The following is a 17,746-nucleotide window of genomic DNA, read 5'->3' as shown; positions in this document are numbered from 1 at the left end:
TTCTGAATGGCAATGATATGCAAAGATATTCTCTCCAAGCTAAATTATTGGTAATAAGTTATAATAGTTATATATATAAAATAATGGTTGAAATTAATACAGATACTGTACAATAACCTATAGAAAATAAAGATTAACTTCCATTAATGTACACTAGTAAAATAATTAAATAATTCAACCTTCAACTGACTTCTTTCACCTTACAACACTGCAATGCTTCCCTTCTTTTCAATTGTTACAGAACATTTAATTCTTGTTTTAACTTATTGAAAATAATTATGCTAATTCATGATTATGAATTACACAATATATACAGTGCTGCACTTGAACCATTCAACAAAGGTAAGTCAATTCCTTTTTTTTTATTTGATTCCCAAGTTCAACTACCACAATACTTAAGGCTTTCCCCCAACACTGCTCACTGACATATAATAGACATGCACACCTCCATCTAGCAGTCATGCTGTCAAGCAGAGCAGCGGCATTATCACCACCATCAAAATATTCATCATTTTTGTGGCACGTGGACAAGGAAGAGAATACAAAGCGAGAAATACACAAATAACCTGCAAATCAGGTTATTTGTGTATTGTTCCAGCCATGGTATTGTGCCTTTTTATTCTTTATAAAGCAGGAAAATTGCACGAGGAACTAAGGTCATGGTGAGGGCAACACTTCAAACAGTAACTATGAATTGTGGTGGTGGTGATTTACCAGTGTCTTCATCAGTAGCCATTCTAATATAAATTACAATTCAATTATGCATATCTAATGACTTCTTGTAAACCAGATGATATAAATTTTGCATTTTTTTATATTACAGAAAAAATAATCTGAGGCAATTATGATGAGATTTTTCCAAATACATACCGTATATCACAGATTTTTTGGTTAGTAAGGATCAAAAATTTTAAACTTTCAAAAATTTTTCAGATTCTGATAAGTTTGGCTTAGCAGTGCAGGACTGTATTGTATTAAAATGTTTATTACATAAGAATTAGTAATTCTTTTATTTCATTTCTAATTCGAACATGCAACCAATAATTCCCTAAACTTACCATATTTGCTCCTCTCAATCTCCTCGGCGAAGAACTTCTCAATTTTTTCGGCAAAATGCTTTTTAATGCAAAAGATAATTCCAATGCAGCCCATGACAATAGCCACAGTCATCAGGCCCAACCAGAAGGGCTCCTCAAACATCCTCTCTGACAGTGGCTTGAATGGAATCCTCAGCATTCTGTGTTCACAACGCTCCCCTGGAAATACAGTACAGTATTTACATTTTTTTTTTTTTTCAACAAGTCGGCCGTCTCCCACCGAGGCAGGGTGACCCAAAAAAAAGAAAGAAAATCCCCAAAAAGAAAATACTTTCATCATCATTCAACACTTTCACCACACTCGCACATTATCACTGTTTTTGCGGAGGTGCTCAGAATACAACAGTTTAGAAGCATACACATATAAAGATACACAACATATCCCTCCAAACTGCCAATATCCCAAACCCCTCCTTTAAAGTGCAGGCATTGTACTTCCCATTTCCAGGACTCAAGTCCGACTATATGAAAATAACCGGTTTCCCTGAATCCCTTCACTAAATATTATCCTGCTCACACTCCAACAGATCGTCAGGTCCCAAGTACCATTCGTCTCCATTACTCCTATCTAACACGCTCACGCACGCTTGCTGGAAGTCCAAGCCCCTTGCCCACAAAACCTCCTTTACCCCCTTTCTCCAACCCTTTCGAGGACGACCCCTACCCCGCCTTCCTTCCCCTATAGATTTATATGCTTTCCATGTCATTCTACTTTGATCCATTCTCTCTAAATGACCAAACCACCTCAACAACCCCTCTTCTGCCCTCTGACTAATACTTTTATTAACTCCACACCTTTTCCTAATTTCCACACTCCGAATTTTCTGCATAATATTTACATCACACATTGCCCTTAAACAGGACATCTCCACTGCCTCCAACCGTCTCCTCGCTGCTGCATTTACCACCCAAGCTTCACACCCATATAAGAGTGTTGGTACTACTATACTTTCATAAATTCCCTTCTTTGCCTCCATAGATAACGTTTTTTGACTCCACATATACCTCAACGCACCACTCACCTTTTTTCCCTCATCAATTCTATGATTAACCTCATCCTTCATAAATCCATCCGCCGACACATCAACTCCCAAGTATCTGAAAACATTCACTTCTTCCATACTCCTCCTCCCCAATTTGATATCCAATTTTTCTTTATCTAAATCATTTGATACCCTCATCACCTTACTCTTTTCTATGTTCACTTTCAGCTTTCTACCTTTACACACATTCCCAAACTCATCCACTAACCTTTGCAATTTTTCTTTAGAATCTCCCATAAGCACAGTATCATCAGCAAAAAGTAACTGTGTCAATTCCCATTTTGAATTTGATTCCCCAAAATTTAAACCCACCCCTCTCCTGAACACCCTAGCATTTACTTCCTTTACAACCCCATCTATAAATATATTAAACAACCATGGTGACATTACACATCCCTGTCTAAGACCTACTTTTACCGGGAAGTAGTCTCCCTCTCTTCTACACACCCTAACCTGAGCCTCACTATCCTCATAAATACTCTTTACAGCATTTAATAACTTACCACCTATTCCATATACTTGCAACATCTGCCACATTGCTCCTCTATCCACTATCATATGCCTTTTCTAAATCCATAAATGCAATAAAAACTTCCCTACCTTTATCTAAATACTGTTCACATATATGCTTCAATGTAAACACTTGATCTACACATCCCCTACCCACTCTGAAACCTCCTTGCTCATCCGCAATCCTACATTCTGTCTTACCTCTAATTCTTTCAATTATAACCCTACCGTACACTTTTCCTGGTATACTCAGTAAACTTATTCCTCTATAATTTTTACAGTCTCTTTTGTCCTCTTTCCCTTTATATAAAGGGACTATACATGCTCTCCGCCAATCCCTAGGTACCTTCCCCTCTTTCATACATTTATTAAACAAAAGTACCAACCACTCCAACACTATATCCCCCCCTGCTTTTAACATTTCTGTCATGATCCCATCAGTTCCAGCTGCTTTACCCCCTTTCATTTTATGTAATGCCTCACGTACCTCCCCCACACTTACATTCTGCTCTTCTTCACTCCTAAAAGATGGTATACCTCCTTGACCAGTGCATGAAATTACTGCCTCTGTTTCTTCCTTAACATTTAAAAGTTCCTCAAAATTTTCTCACCATCTACCTAATACCTCCATCTCCCCATCTACTAACTCCCCTACTCTGTTTTTAACTGACAAATCCATACTTTCCCTAGGCTTTCTTAACTTGTTTAACTCACTCCAAAATTTTTTCTTATTTTCATTAAAATTTCTTGACAGTGCCTCTCCCACTCTATCATCTGCTCTCCTTTTGCACTCTCTCACCACTCTCTTTACCTTTCTTTTACTCTCCATATACTCTGCTCTTCTTATAACACTTCTGCTTTGTAAAAACCTCTCATAAGCTACCTTTTTCTCTTTTATCACACCCTTTACTTCATCATTCCACCAATCACTCCTCTTTCCTCCTCCCCCCACCCTCCTATAACCACAAACTTCTGCCCCACATTCTTGACAAATTGCATTAAAAAATGGAATGGTGATACCAACAAGATGTGGAAAAAACTTACGTACATACAGCTCAGGACATTTATTAGAGGATATGTTTTGCCAACAGTGGTGAGGCGGCCCCATGACCTGGCTGGCAAAGTTCTCGCTTCACACATGGAGGGCCAGAGTTCAATTCCCGGCGGGGTAGAAACATTTCAACACGTTTCCTTACACTTATTGTACTGTTCACCTAGCAGCAAGTGGGTACCTGGGTGCTAGTTGACTGGTGTGGGTTGCATCCAGGGGGACAAGATTGAGGACCCCAATGGAAACAAGATAGACAGTCCTTGATGATGCTCTGCCTTTCTTGGGTATCCTGGGTGGCTAACCCTTCGGGGTTAAAAATCTCAATGAAATTTTATCTTATCCTGCATATCTTTTTCCACAAACTGTATTAAAAGAATATAATAATAGATAACTATTTATGAACATACACCCATTGCACTTCCTTCACACTGAAATTTCTTAGCTATAAACTCAATTTTATAACTACAGCTTTTAATAAGATAAGAGTAAAATTATGAAACAAGGAAAAAAAAAAGTTATCCATACAACATTTATTGGTATTTGCCCTGTAAGTGACTTGTTCATTACTGTGGTTTCTTTTGCAGTGGATACAGACTTAAACCAAAAGTTTCTGCTAAAAAAAAATTCTGTAATTGACCTCTATGTCAGTTTATTTGTTGTGGATGGTTCCCAAGAGTAATGTCACCACAGTAACATCATGATGTCACAAATTCTTTTATTCAATTATGCTGCAATAGTGGTAAAGAAGCTCGGTACCATGTTGATCTTCTGAATATCCAGCAAGCCTGCACTTCACCATCATGTCTCCTTCAAGACTAAGTTTTGATGCAAATTTTCTTAAATATTCATAACTATTTTTAATATATAATGTGAATAATTTAGATTGTGCATGATATATCAATTTATTTTTTCAAAACAAATTTATTGGCAACTATTAAAAGCTTCCTGGTGTACACAATTAGTTATGAAAGATCTGTCCAGTAAATACTGTCCAGTTGATACTTTTCGTCCATTAATGGTTCCAGAGATCATTGTTCAGTGGCTCTGTCTTAAATAATAAATAATACCTTTATATACTACAAGTACATGGTATATAGGCCTAGCTGACATCAGTGACGTACTACTATATAGAAAGCCGCTAGTTATGCTGAGCAGTTTGGGCAAATTAGGTCAGTTTTGTCCCAGGATGCAACCCACACCAGTCTACTAACACCCAGGTACCCATTTTGATCTGATGGGTGAACAGGGACGGGGGCAGCAGGTGTCTTATGGAAACACATCCCTAATGTTTTCCAGCTGTATCGCTAGCTCACTCAGCCTGTGAGTAGAGTGAGCTAGCGATCAAGCTACTGGATACCCTTGGTATCTATAGTATAGTATCTATAGTATACCAAAAGCAACTAGAAATAAGTGGCAATGAGATATGTGCCCTATTCTTAATTCACAGACAACTGTCTCATAGAAAGAGGGCCCAACACTCATTCTCTAGAGTCAACCGGACACATCACTTCCAAAGAACATATTAGTGCACATGGCCCAATGTATGTTTCTCAGGGAAAAATAAAGATATTCACTAACCTTCCCACCAGGCATGGCACTGGCATTTAAATGTGTGGTTTCCAGGAGTGCAGACACCACGGCTCTGGCAGGGATCCCCATCACATGGGGAGACACGGTCCTTGCAGTGGGGTCCTCCATAACCACGCTCACACACACAAATGTATCCATTGGACCCTCCAGAATGACACTGACCCCAGAGACATGGTGACATCTCACACCACATCACCTGTAAAATACAAGTGTCCAAAATACAAGCATCAAAATGAATATGCACATACCAAGTTCTAATGGATATGTGGGCTAGCAGGCCACCAGAAGCAACAGCCTGGTTGGCCACACAAGCACCAGACAAGCCTGGCCCATGGCCAGGCTTGTCTGGTGCTTCCAGGACTCTGGGGGAGGAGGGAGAGGGGAAACCAGGGGTATTTCAAAGATAAAGGCATGAAGAAAAAAATTAGATGGAAATAGGGGATTGTTTCCAAAGTGAATGTACACAGAGAATAAATGTGCCAGACAGAGAACAATAAAAACCACAGACTGCCACTACGTGATTATAAGACAGGAAAATAATATCTACAGCACTGTTTCAAAGAATCAAATTGGATAAATTATTACAAGGAAAGGATACAATATTTACTGTATTTACATCCATATATGGTAGTTTTAACTGAATACAAAACATTAATATTTTTCAATCTCTCATCATTTAGTGCAACAGAAGTCAAATGTGGATAGTCCTATTGAGTGTCAATCAAATAGATCTCCAGTTTAAACCAAGACCAGACCTGACAAAAGGCACCAGTATAGCCACTGGTGCAGAGGCAAGAATGGTTAGTTCCCTCGGTGATGCAACGACCACTGTTGAGGCAGGGAGATGGGTCACACGAGGCAACGCCTGATACCCGAACACCCACACTTCCAACTCCTACGCCCATGGATCGGTTTAGCCAACCGGGATCTGTCAAAACAAGAAATACAAGGAGAAAATTATTTCAGAGCTTTAGCTCATTAGAATGTGATATGATCTGATGTTAAAGAGCTCAGAAAAAACTCAAAATACAATTACTGAAATAGTAACTTTAAAGAGAAATAAAATATTAAAGTTACTGAGCTAGAGATGACATAAAACAAAGTGAAACCAGTCAAGTAAAATTAACAACTTATTAAAATACAATATGTACTTCTACATACTGTTTCATGATGACAATGAAAATCTCTTAAAATTCCACTCTGTGAAAGTTACATCACTGTTAGTTTGCACAAGAGCAAAGTCAATAACAGAACATGAGTTTTAGTAGAGTAGACCTCCCCCATATCTGCGGGCAATACATTATAAGACCTACCGCAGATGCCCAAAACCACAGACAGTAGTGAACCCTATACGTATATATGGGGTTATTTTTTATTTACATACATACCTATGATAAAGTTTAATTTATAAATTATGCACAATAAGACACTACAATGTTGATGGTTGGGATCATCAATAGTGGACATTGCTTGTTTTTCAACCTTTTGGAAAAGCTTCATAACAGGAAGCTAGAATGCTAGAGGCTAACCGGATACAAGTAAAGCAGGCCAGCTTGGGTATAGAGGACAGAGAGAGAAGTCTTATACTGAGCACAATAGGATGGGAAGGTTTCACCATGTTCTTCAGAATAGGGCACAATTTAAAACTAATGAACCATTTTTTTTTAACAGGCTGTTTCCCACTGAGGCAGGGTGACCCAAAAAGAAAACCCCCCCCAAAAAAAACTTTCAATCATCATTCAACACTTTCACCATCACTCATACATAATCACTGTCTTTGCAGAGGCACTCAGATACAACAGTTTAGACGTCCCTCCAAACTGCCAATATTCTAAACCCCTCCTTTAAGGCGCAGGAATTGTACTTCCCAATTCCAAGACTCAAGTTTGGCTAACTGGTTTCCCTGAATCCCTTCACAAAACATTATCCTGCTCACACTCCAACAGCTCGTCAGGTCCCAAAAACCATTCGTCTCCATTCACTCCTACCTAACACGCTCGCACATGCTTGCTGGAAGTCCAAGCCCCTCGCCCACAAAATTTCCTTTACTCCCTCCCTCCAACCTTTCCGGGGATGCCCCCTACCCCGTCTTCCTTCCCCAATAAATTTATATACTCTCCAAGTCATTTTACCTTCTTCCAATCTCTCTATATGACAAAACCATCTCAACAGCCCCTCTTCAGCCTTCTGACTAATATTTTCAGTAACTCCACACCTCCTCCTAATTTCCACACTACGAATTCTCTGCATATTTACACCACACATTGCCCTTAGACACGACATCTCCACTGCCTCCAGCCGCCTCCTTGCTGCAGCGTTTACAACCCATGCTTCACACCCATAATGAGTGTTGGTACCACTGTAGTCTTGTACATTGCCTTCTTTGCCTCCATGGATAATGTTCTTTGTCTCCACAGATACCTCAAAGCACCACTCAACTTTCTTTCTTCATGAACTTTATGGTTTACCTCATCCTTCATAAAATCATCCTCTGACAAGTCAACTTCCAAATATCTGAAAACATTCACTTCTTCCATACTCTCTCCCTCCAATGTGATATTAAATTTTTCTTAACCTAAATTGTTTTATACCCTCATCACCTTACTCTTATCTATATTCACTTTCATTTATTCCTGGAATTTTTCATTTAATATTTTTGGGGCATGGTACACTGCAGTTAACTGAAACAGCGGAAACTGAATCAGCAGATAAGGGTGTTCTACCGTATTAGTGTAATGTGCCATATTACAAAATTGCCACATTTTGATAAAGGACACTGTCTTGTTATAATATTCAACGTGAGCTGCATAAGGGGTGTTCACACAAAAAAAGCAGCCTTAGTTTTTTTAACCACATCAGTCATTTCCCACCAAGATAGGGTGATGGAAAGAAAACAAATTCATCATCCCTTATTTAACAGCTGTCTTGCTAAAAATGCACATGAATGGGTGCAAGCAATCTAAGATAAACTATCACAAGTAAATTTTTCAACCACTTCCTGAGTATTTAGCTTCATCTTTCACCACCATTAAATCTATTAAATATTTTGCATGTATGCTCTATCACCATATACATATTTACAGTATAGAATATCAAACTGGATCCCCCAAAATAAGAAAAAACTACAAACCTGCATGAACTTCATATGTGGCACTGAAGAAGGCAACAGATGACACCCAGTTAGTCTTGGATATTGAGCTGGTAGGTTTCGAGGACGGTGAAGAGGATGGTGATGCATCTGTGCGCTCTGGTTCTAAGGAGGATGGTGATGGATAAACTGATGAAGATATCTTGTGTTCTGGTGATGATGATGGTGGTAATGGTGATGATAGTACAGATGGGGAAGACGAGTTATCATCATTGAATGTATAAAAAACTGCATTATGGGATATGGTAGTGGGAAACTGGTTGATACTTCTTGACATTAAATGTTCAGATGATGTTTCAGAGCTCTGAACAGATTTTGAAGCTTCTGGAGAAGTCTCTGAAGACAAGGAACCCAAGGAACTGAGAATTGATGAAGACAAAAGCCGGTGAGAGGCAACTGACAAGCTACCAAACGGTGAGGACATGTTAGAAATTGAAGGTTGACGAAGAGATGGAGGCTTTGTGGTTGTGGTTGTCTCGGAGTATGAAGAGGATTGTGGCCCAAGGTGAACCTCCCGGATGGAAAGGGTATTGAAAGTAGATCTGATGGATATTTCATTGTGAGATGAGCGGTCTATCTTGCAAATCTTCCACACAGTCCCACTCCTCCCTGCATACCAGTCCTCAATTTCAACATAGTCCTGTAAAAGAGGTGGGAGATTAGGATGAAGCCTTAATTACTTTCATACATAAAGTTATAGCATATAATAATTTTAAATCAATGGTTTTACATATCCCTTGTCTCTAAGAAAGTATAAGAAAAACTAATAGTCTGTTTGGGGACACAGCTGCTGCCAAGTAACCCTTTACTGCTCATGTAACTGAAAGAATTTCTCTTGCCATTTTGTTTCATTATCAATGCGCGAAAAAGTATTACATGTAGGAATATTGCCCACTTTTTATTTATAGAAGGGTGCCAGTTTAATCAAACTGCCATAGCATCATGCCAACAGAGGTACAGTACCCATGACGAGAAGACAATGGGTAGTTTGTTCAGCAAGCTAAACTTTAATACCTTCCCCTTTCTCCTTACCTCCGAGGGTTTACTTGCATGCACGGATGGTAGGAGACATACAAGAAGGCATGGGTGGGAGGGTGAAGCAACACTGTAATGGTGCACCTGCTGGCATGGCTGGATAGTGAAAGACAGCAATGTGGTGTTAGCATACCTGCAGGCATGGCCGAGAGGGTGAAGCAAGGACAGCAACATGGTGGAGGCGGAGATGTAGTTGGTGTCCAGGGGGCGCAAGAAGCTGTTGGACAAGTGTTACACCTGGTGCTGGTGCCAGAGGGAAGTTGAGGGCATGGATCCTGCCAATACCCACCACTGCTCCCTCTTCCCTGCTCATACCCACCACCTTGTTCCTAGAAGAGTCCACGTGAACTACTGCCTGTTGCTTGAAGCTTGCACCTGCACAACGGTATTAATCTCGTGTCACTACTGTATATATTCTGTACAGTATGTACAAAATCAATAGCATAATGCAAAATAGCAGCTGCCAGCAAATTGAATTTGCCCATTTTTTAAAAGTATGTACAAGTCCCTAATGACAAAACATAATTGAATTCATATCACTTCAAGAGAGGGTATTTCATGATAGAAAATTAGTATTATAAAGAAGGCTTACCCATGGAATAACTGGCCTGAAAACCCCTGCCATGTCCATGATAACTTGTATGAAGAACAAGAGTGAGGGATGACCCATATGACACATAAGAGAGCCGCTCAACCTCGCCAGATGACACAGTGCCACACAAACGTATAGATTCACCTGCATCTTTACCTAATATCACCTGCAGGAAAGAAAGCCTGGAACTTATACAGCTGAAAGTTGCCTAGCTGGCACTAAGCAAAGTTAACACTTTGCATAATGCCAACTATACAAGGAGGAGAGAGATGAAATAATATACAAGAACATCAGAATAAAGGATAGTACATAATGGTTTGGAGGGATGTGTTGTGTATCTTTATACGTATATGCTTCTAAACTGTTGTGTTCTGAGCACCTCTGCAAAAACAGTGATAATGTGCGAGTGAGGTGAAAGTGTTGAATGATGATGAAAGTATTTTCTTTTTGGGGATTTTCTTTCTTTTTTGGGTCACCCTGCCTCGGTGGGAGACGGCAGACTTGTTGGAAAAAAAAAAAAAAAAAAAAAGCTATCCCATTAAATTTTAAGTTGCAAAGTTTGTTTATATAATGTAAAAAACACTCAGCTGCTACTTCCATTTACTATTCAAATTTTTACTTCCTTTATGCTGTACAAAGATAATGTAGTTTACATGTAATAAAACACTGTTGGGCAAAAACATGTTAAGATGCAATAACATCTGTGGTTTATAGATTTGTCCACTTCTGTTACAATGCTTTCAAAAACAATGGATAAAGGCCATTATTTCCAGAATTGTATTAGTATGATCACAGCAAACTCTCATTATTCAGATTTAAAAGAATCATTACCCACTACCCTCTATTCCCCTCTTTGCCTCCAAGGACAAAGTTCTTTGTCTCCACAGACTCCTAAGTGCACCACTCACTCTTTTTCCCTCATCAATTCTATGATTCACCTCATCTTTCATAGACCCATCCGCTGACACGTCCACTCCCAAATATCTGAATACGTTCACCTCCTCCATACTCTCTCCCTCCAATCTGATATTCAATCTTTCATCACCTAATCTTTTTGTTATCCTCATAACCTTACTCTTTCCTGTATTCACCTTTAATTTTCTTCTTTTGCACACCCTACCAAATTCATCCACCAATCTCTGCAACTTCTCTTCAGAATCTCCCAAGAGCACAGTGTCATCGGCAAAGAGCAGCTGTGACAACTCCCACTTTGTGTGTGATTCTTTATCTTTTAACTCCACGCCTCTTGCCAAGACCCTCGCATTTACTTCTCTTACAACCCCATCTATAAATATATTAAACAACCACGGTGACATCACACATCCTTGTCTAAGGCCTACTTTTACTGGGAAAAAATTTCCCTCTTTCCTACATACTCTAACTTGAGCCTCACTATCCTCGTAAAAACTCTTCACTGCTTTCAGTTGTGAAATATATATTTTTGTTTTTACAATACAAGCAATTAATTCATGCTATACAGTATAATACAGTACTTACTTCTACATAATCCTTTTGGCATTTATGCTTTGTATGATCCTGATCTGCTGTGGAGGTGGTGGTAGCAGTTATGGCAGCAGCAATGGCAGTGGTGGCAGCAATAGTGGCAGTGGCAGCAGTGGACACAGCTATGGCAGATGAAACTGGACTAGCATGCCCTGGGGCCTGGCGTTGGAAGTAAGCAGCACCATGCTGTGAACCGTGGGTCCCACTCCAACCATTGCTTCTTTTCTCTCCACCAACCTCAAAGACTTTGAACTGCAGCCACACTCTCTGACCCTCTGCAAAAACATAATATGCTCACCCCAGTGATTTTTTTTTTTTTTTTTTTCAACAAGTCGGTCGTCTCCCACCGATACCTATGTATCAAGCACCCACAAAAATAAAAATAAAATTATCAGTGTCCTTCAGGATACATGCAGCTGAATGGTCCATCCTGACTGACACAGCCAAGATTTATAATACATATATACATACATTACAGGTAGTAGGTTGGTAGACACCAACCGCCCAGGGAGGTACTACCGTCCTGCCAAGCGAGTGTAAAACGAAAGCCTGTAATTGTTTTACATGATGGTAGGATTGCTGGTGTCTTTTGTCTGTCTCATAAATATGCAAGATTACAGGCATGTCTTGCTACTTCTACTTACACTTAGGTCACACTACACATACATGTACACGTTTATTTATACACACTCATCTGAGTTTTCTTTGATTGTATCTTAATAGTTCTTGGTCTTATTACTTTTCCTTTTATATCCATGGGGAAGTGGAATAAGAATCTTTCCTCCGTAAGCCATGCGTGTTGTAAAAGTCAACTAAAATGCCGGGAACAATAGGCTAGTAACCCCTTTTCCAGTAAAGATTACTAAAAAGAATAAGAAGAAAATTGTCACGTACATGTAGAAGCATATATATACACACCCCTCATTTTTTCTTCCATTTTCTTACTAGTTCTTGTTCTTGTTCTTGTTTATTTCCTCTTACCTCCATGGGGAAGTGGAACAGAATTCTTCCTCCGTAAGCTATGCGTGTTGTAAGAGGCGGCTAAAATGCCGGGAGCAAGGGGCTAGTAACCCCTTCTCCTGTATATATTACTAAATGTAAAAGGAGAAACTTTCATTTTTCCTTTTGGGCCACCCCGCCTCAGTAGGATATGACCGGTGTATTGAAAGAAAGAAGTAGGAGGTTGGTAGACAGCCACCCAGGAAGGTCCTACCGTCCTGCCAAGTGAGTGTAAAACGAAAGCCTGTAATTGTTTTACATGATGGTAGGATTGCTGGTGTCCATTTTTATGTCTCATAAATATGCAAGGTTTCAGGTACGTCTTGCTACTTCTATTTACACTTAGGTCACACTACACATGTACAAGCATATATGTATATACACACCCCTCTGGGTTTTCTTCTATTTTCTTACTAGTTTTTGTTCTTGTTTATTTCCTCTTATCTCCATGGGGAAGTGGAACAGAATTCTTCCTCCGTAAGCCATGCGTATTGTAAGAGGCGACTAAAATACCAGGAGCAAGGAGCTAGTAACCCCTTCTCCTGTATATATTACTAAATGTAAAAGGAGAAACTTTCATTTTTCCTTTTGGGCCACCCCGCCTCGGTGGGATACGGCCGGTGTGTTGAAAGAAAAGAAAGAATACATACATTATAGGTAGTAGGTTGGTAGACAGCAACCACCCAGGGAGGTATTACCATTCTGCCAAGCGAGTGTAAAACGGAAACCTGTAATTGTTTTACATGGTAGGATTGCCTTCCTTCTCCTACAGATTAAATGCTCTCCATGTCATTCTACTTTGATCCATTCTCTCTAAATGATCAAACCACCTCAACAACCCCTCTTCAGCCCTCTGACTAATACTTTTATTAACTCCACACCTTCTCCTAATTTCCACACTCCGAATTTTCTGCATAATATTTACACCACACATTGCCCTTAAACAGGACAACTCCACTGCCTCCAACCGTCTCCTCGCTGTTGCATTTACCACCCAAGCTTCACACCCATATAAGAGTGTTGGTACTACTATACTTTCATACATTCCCTTCTTTGCCTCCATAGATAACGTTTTTTGACTCCACATATACCTCAATGCACCACTCACCTTTTTTCCCTCATCAATTCTATGATTAACCTCATCCTTCATAAATCCATCCGCCGACACGTCAACTCCCAAGTATCTGAAAACATTCACTTCTTCCATACTCCTCTTCCCCAATTTGATATCCAATTTTTCTTTATCTAAATCATTTGATACCCTCATCACCTTACTCTTTTCTATGTTCGCTTTCAACTTTCTACCTTTACACACATTCCCAAACTCATCCACTAACCTTTGCAATTTTTCTTTAGAATCTCCCATAAGCACAGTATCATCAGCAAAAAGTAACTATGTCAATTCCCATTTTGAATTTGATTCCCCAAAATTTAATCCCACCCCTCTCCCGAACACACTAGCATTTACTTCTTTTACAACCCCATCTATAAATATATTAAACAACCATGGTGACATTACACATCCCTGTCTAAGACCTACTTTTACCAGGAAGTAGTCTCCCTCTCTTCTACACACCCTAACCTGAGCCTCACTATCCTCATAAAAACTCTTTACAGCATTTAATTACTTACCACCTATTCCATATACTTGCAACATCTGCCACATTGCTCCTCTATCCACTCTATCATATGCCTTTTCTAAATCCATAAATGCAATAAAAACTTCCCTATCTTTATCTAAATACTGTTCACATATATGCTTCAATGTAAACACTTGATCTACACATCCCCTACCCACTCTGAAACCTCCTTGCTCATCCGCAATCCTACATTCTGTCTTACCTCTAATTCTTTCAATTATAACCCTACCGTACACTTTTCCTGGTATACTCAGTAAACTTACTCCTATATAATTTTTACAGTCTCTTCTGTCCCCTTTCCCTTTATATAAAGGGACTATACATGCTCTCTGCCAATCCCTAGGTACCTTCCCCTCTTTCATACATTTATTAAACAAAAGTACCAACCACTCCAACACTATATCCCCCCTGCTTTTAACATTTCTGTCATGATCCCATCAGTTCCAGCTGCTTCACCCCCTTTCATTCTACGTAATGCCTCACGTACCTCCCCCACACTTACATTCTGCTCTTCTTCACTCCTAAAAGATGGTATACATCCCTTACCAGTGCATGAAATTACTGCCTCTGTTTCTTCCTTAACATTTAAAAGTTCTTCAAAATATTCTCGCCATCTACCTAATACCTCCATCTCCCCATCTACTAACTCCCCTACTCTGTTTTTAACTGACAAATCCATACTTTCCCTAGGCTTTCTTAACTTGTTTAACTCACTCCAAAATTTTTTCTTATTTTCATTAAAATTTCTTGACAGTGCCTCTCCCACTCTATCATCTGCTCTCCTTTTGCACTCTCTTTACCTTTCTTTTACTCTCCATATACTCTGCTCTTCTTATAACACTTCTGCTTTGTAAAAACCTCTCATAAGCTACCTTTTTCTCTTTTATCACACCCTTTACTTCATCATTCCACCAATCACTCCTCTTTCCTTCTGCCCCCACCCTCCTATAACCACAAACTTCTGCCCCACATTCTAATACTGCATTTTTAAAACTATTCCAACCCTCTTCAACCCCCCCACTACTCATCTTTGCACTATCCCACCTTTCTGCCAATAGTCGCTTATATCTCACCCGAACTTCCTCCTCCCTTAGTTTATACACTTTCACCTCCCTCTTACTTCTTGTTGCCACCTTCCTCTTTTCCCATCTACCTCTTACTCTAACTGTAGCTACAACTAAATAATGATCCGATATATCAGTTGCCCCTCTATAAACATGTACATCCTGGAGCCTACCCATCAACCTTTTATCCACCAATACATAATCTAATAAACTACTTTCATTACGTGCTGCATCATACCTTGTATATTTATTTATCCTCTTTTTCATAAAATATGTATTACTTATTACCAAATCTCTTTCTACACATAGCTCAATTAAAGGCTACCCATTTACTGTTACCCCTGTCACCCCAAATTTACCTACTACTCCCTCCATAACATTTTTACCCACTTTAGCATTGAAATCCCCAACCACCATTACTCTCACACTTGATTCAAAACTCCCCACACATTCACTCAACATTTTCCAAAATGTCTCTCTCTCCTCTACACTTCTCTCTTCTCCAGGTGCATACATGCTTATTATAACCCACTTTTCACATCCAATCTTTATTTTACTCCACATAATCCTTGAATTAATACATTTATAGTCCCTCTTTTCCTGCCATAGCTTATCCTTCAACATTATTGCTACTCCTTCTTTAGCTCTAACTCTATTTGAAACCCCTGACCTAATCCCATTTATTCCTCTCCATTGAAACTCTTCCACCCCCTTCAGCTTTGTTTCACTTAAAGCCAGGACATCCAGCTTCTTCTCATTCATAACATCCACAATCATCTCTTTCTTATCATTTGCATAACATCCACGCACATTCAGACTTCCCACTTTGACAATTTTCTTCTTCTTATTCTTTTTAGTAATCTTTACAGGAAAAGGGGCTACTAGCCCATTGTTCCCGGCATTTTAGTTGACTTTTACAACACGCATGGCTTACGGAGGAAAGATTCTTATTCCACTTCCCCATGGATATAAAAGGAAAAGTAATAAGATCAAGAACTATTAAGATAAAATCAAAGAAAACTCAGATGAGTGTGTATCAATAAATGTGTACATGTATGTGTAGTGTGACCTAAGTGTAAGTAGAAGTAGCAAGACATACCTGTAATCTTGCATATTTATGAGACAGACAAAAGACATCAGCAATCCTACCATCATGTAAAACAATTACAGGCTTTCGTTTTACACTCACTTGGCAGGACGGTAGTACCTCCCTGGGTAGTTGCTGTCTACCAACCTACTACTACATATATATATATATATGTATATATATATATATATATATATATATATATATATATATATTTATTTTTTATTTATTATCACACCGGCCGATTCCCACCAAGGCAGGGTGGCCCGAAAAAGAAAAACTTTCACCATCATTCACTCCATCACTGTCTTGCCAGAAGGGTGCTTTACACTACAGTTTTTAAACTGCAACATTAACACCCCTCCTTCAGAGTGCAGGCACTGTACTTCCCATCTCCAGGACTCAAGTCCGGCCTGCCGGTTTCCCTGAATCCCTTCATAAATGTTACTTTGCTCACACTCCAACAGCACGTCAAGTATTAAAAACCATTTGTCTCCATTCACTCCTATCAAACACGCTCACACATGCCTGCTGGAAGTCCAAGCCCCTCGCACACAAAACCTCCTTTACCCCCTCCCTCCAACCCTTCCTAGGCCGACCCCTACCCCGCCTTCCTTCCACTACAGACTGATACACTCTTGAAGTCATTCTGTTTCGCTCCATTCTCTCTACATGTCCGAACCACCTCAACAACCCTTCCTCAGCCCTCTGGACAACAGTTTTGGTAATCCCGCACCTCCTCCTAACTTCCAAACTACGAATTCTCTGCATTATATTCACACCACACATTGCCCTCAGGCATGACATCTCCACTGCCTCCAGCCTTCTCCTCGCTGCAACATTCATCACCCACGCTTCACACCCATATAAGAGCGTTGGTAAAACTATACTCTCATACATTCCCCTCTTTGCCTCCAAGGACAAAGTTCTTTGTCTCCACAGACTCCTAAGTGCACCACTCACTCTTTTTCCCTCATCAATTCTATGATTCACCTCATCTTTCATAGACCCATCCGCTGACACGTCCACTCCCAAATATCTGAATACGTTCACCTCCTCCATACTCTCTCCCTCCAATCTGATATTCAATCTTTCATCACCTAATCTTTTTGTTATCCTCATAACCTTACTCTTTCCTGTATTCACCTTTAATTTTCTTCTTTTGCACACCCTACCAAATTCATCCACCAATCTCTGCAACTTCTCTTCAGAATCTCCCAAGAGCACAGTGTCATCAGCAAAGAGCAGCTGTGACAACTCCCACTTTGTGTGTGATTCTTTATCTTTTAACTCCACGCCTCTTGCCAAGACCCTCGCATTTACTTCTCTTACAACCCCATCTATAAATATATTAAACAACCACGGTGACATCACACATCCTTGTCTA

At 39.6% G+C, this 17,746-nt stretch overlaps 1 protein-coding gene across 15 annotated transcripts in view; it reads right to left on the bottom strand.

The window, feature by feature from the left end:
* Positions 1-17,746, bottom strand: part of LOC128699018 (uncharacterized) — a 657,033-nt gene that overhangs the window by 52,685 nt on the left and 586,602 nt on the right. For all 15 annotated transcript variants that reach the window (XM_070096843.1, XM_070096846.1, XM_070096852.1 and 12 more), the window contains 7 exons: positions 11,564-11,844; positions 10,067-10,232; positions 9,608-9,849; positions 8,422-9,079; positions 6,047-6,219; positions 5,280-5,487; positions 1,059-1,256 (listed from right to left, as the gene is read on the bottom strand). In XM_070096843.1, the coding sequence (XP_069952944.1) occupies positions 1,059-1,256; positions 5,280-5,487; positions 6,047-6,219; positions 8,422-9,079; positions 9,608-9,849; positions 10,067-10,232; positions 11,564-11,844 (1,926 nt within the window). The remainder of the gene's footprint in view (positions 1-1,058; positions 1,257-5,279; positions 5,488-6,046; positions 6,220-8,421; positions 9,080-9,607; positions 9,850-10,066; positions 10,233-11,563; positions 11,845-17,746) is intronic.

Source organism: Cherax quadricarinatus, chromosome 55, assembly GCF_038502225.1.
Source record: "Cherax quadricarinatus isolate ZL_2023a chromosome 55, ASM3850222v1, whole genome shotgun sequence".
Lineage (NCBI taxonomy): Eukaryota > Metazoa > Arthropoda > Malacostraca > Decapoda > Parastacidae > Cherax > Cherax quadricarinatus.
This window is presented reverse-complemented; position numbering and strand designations above follow the sequence as displayed.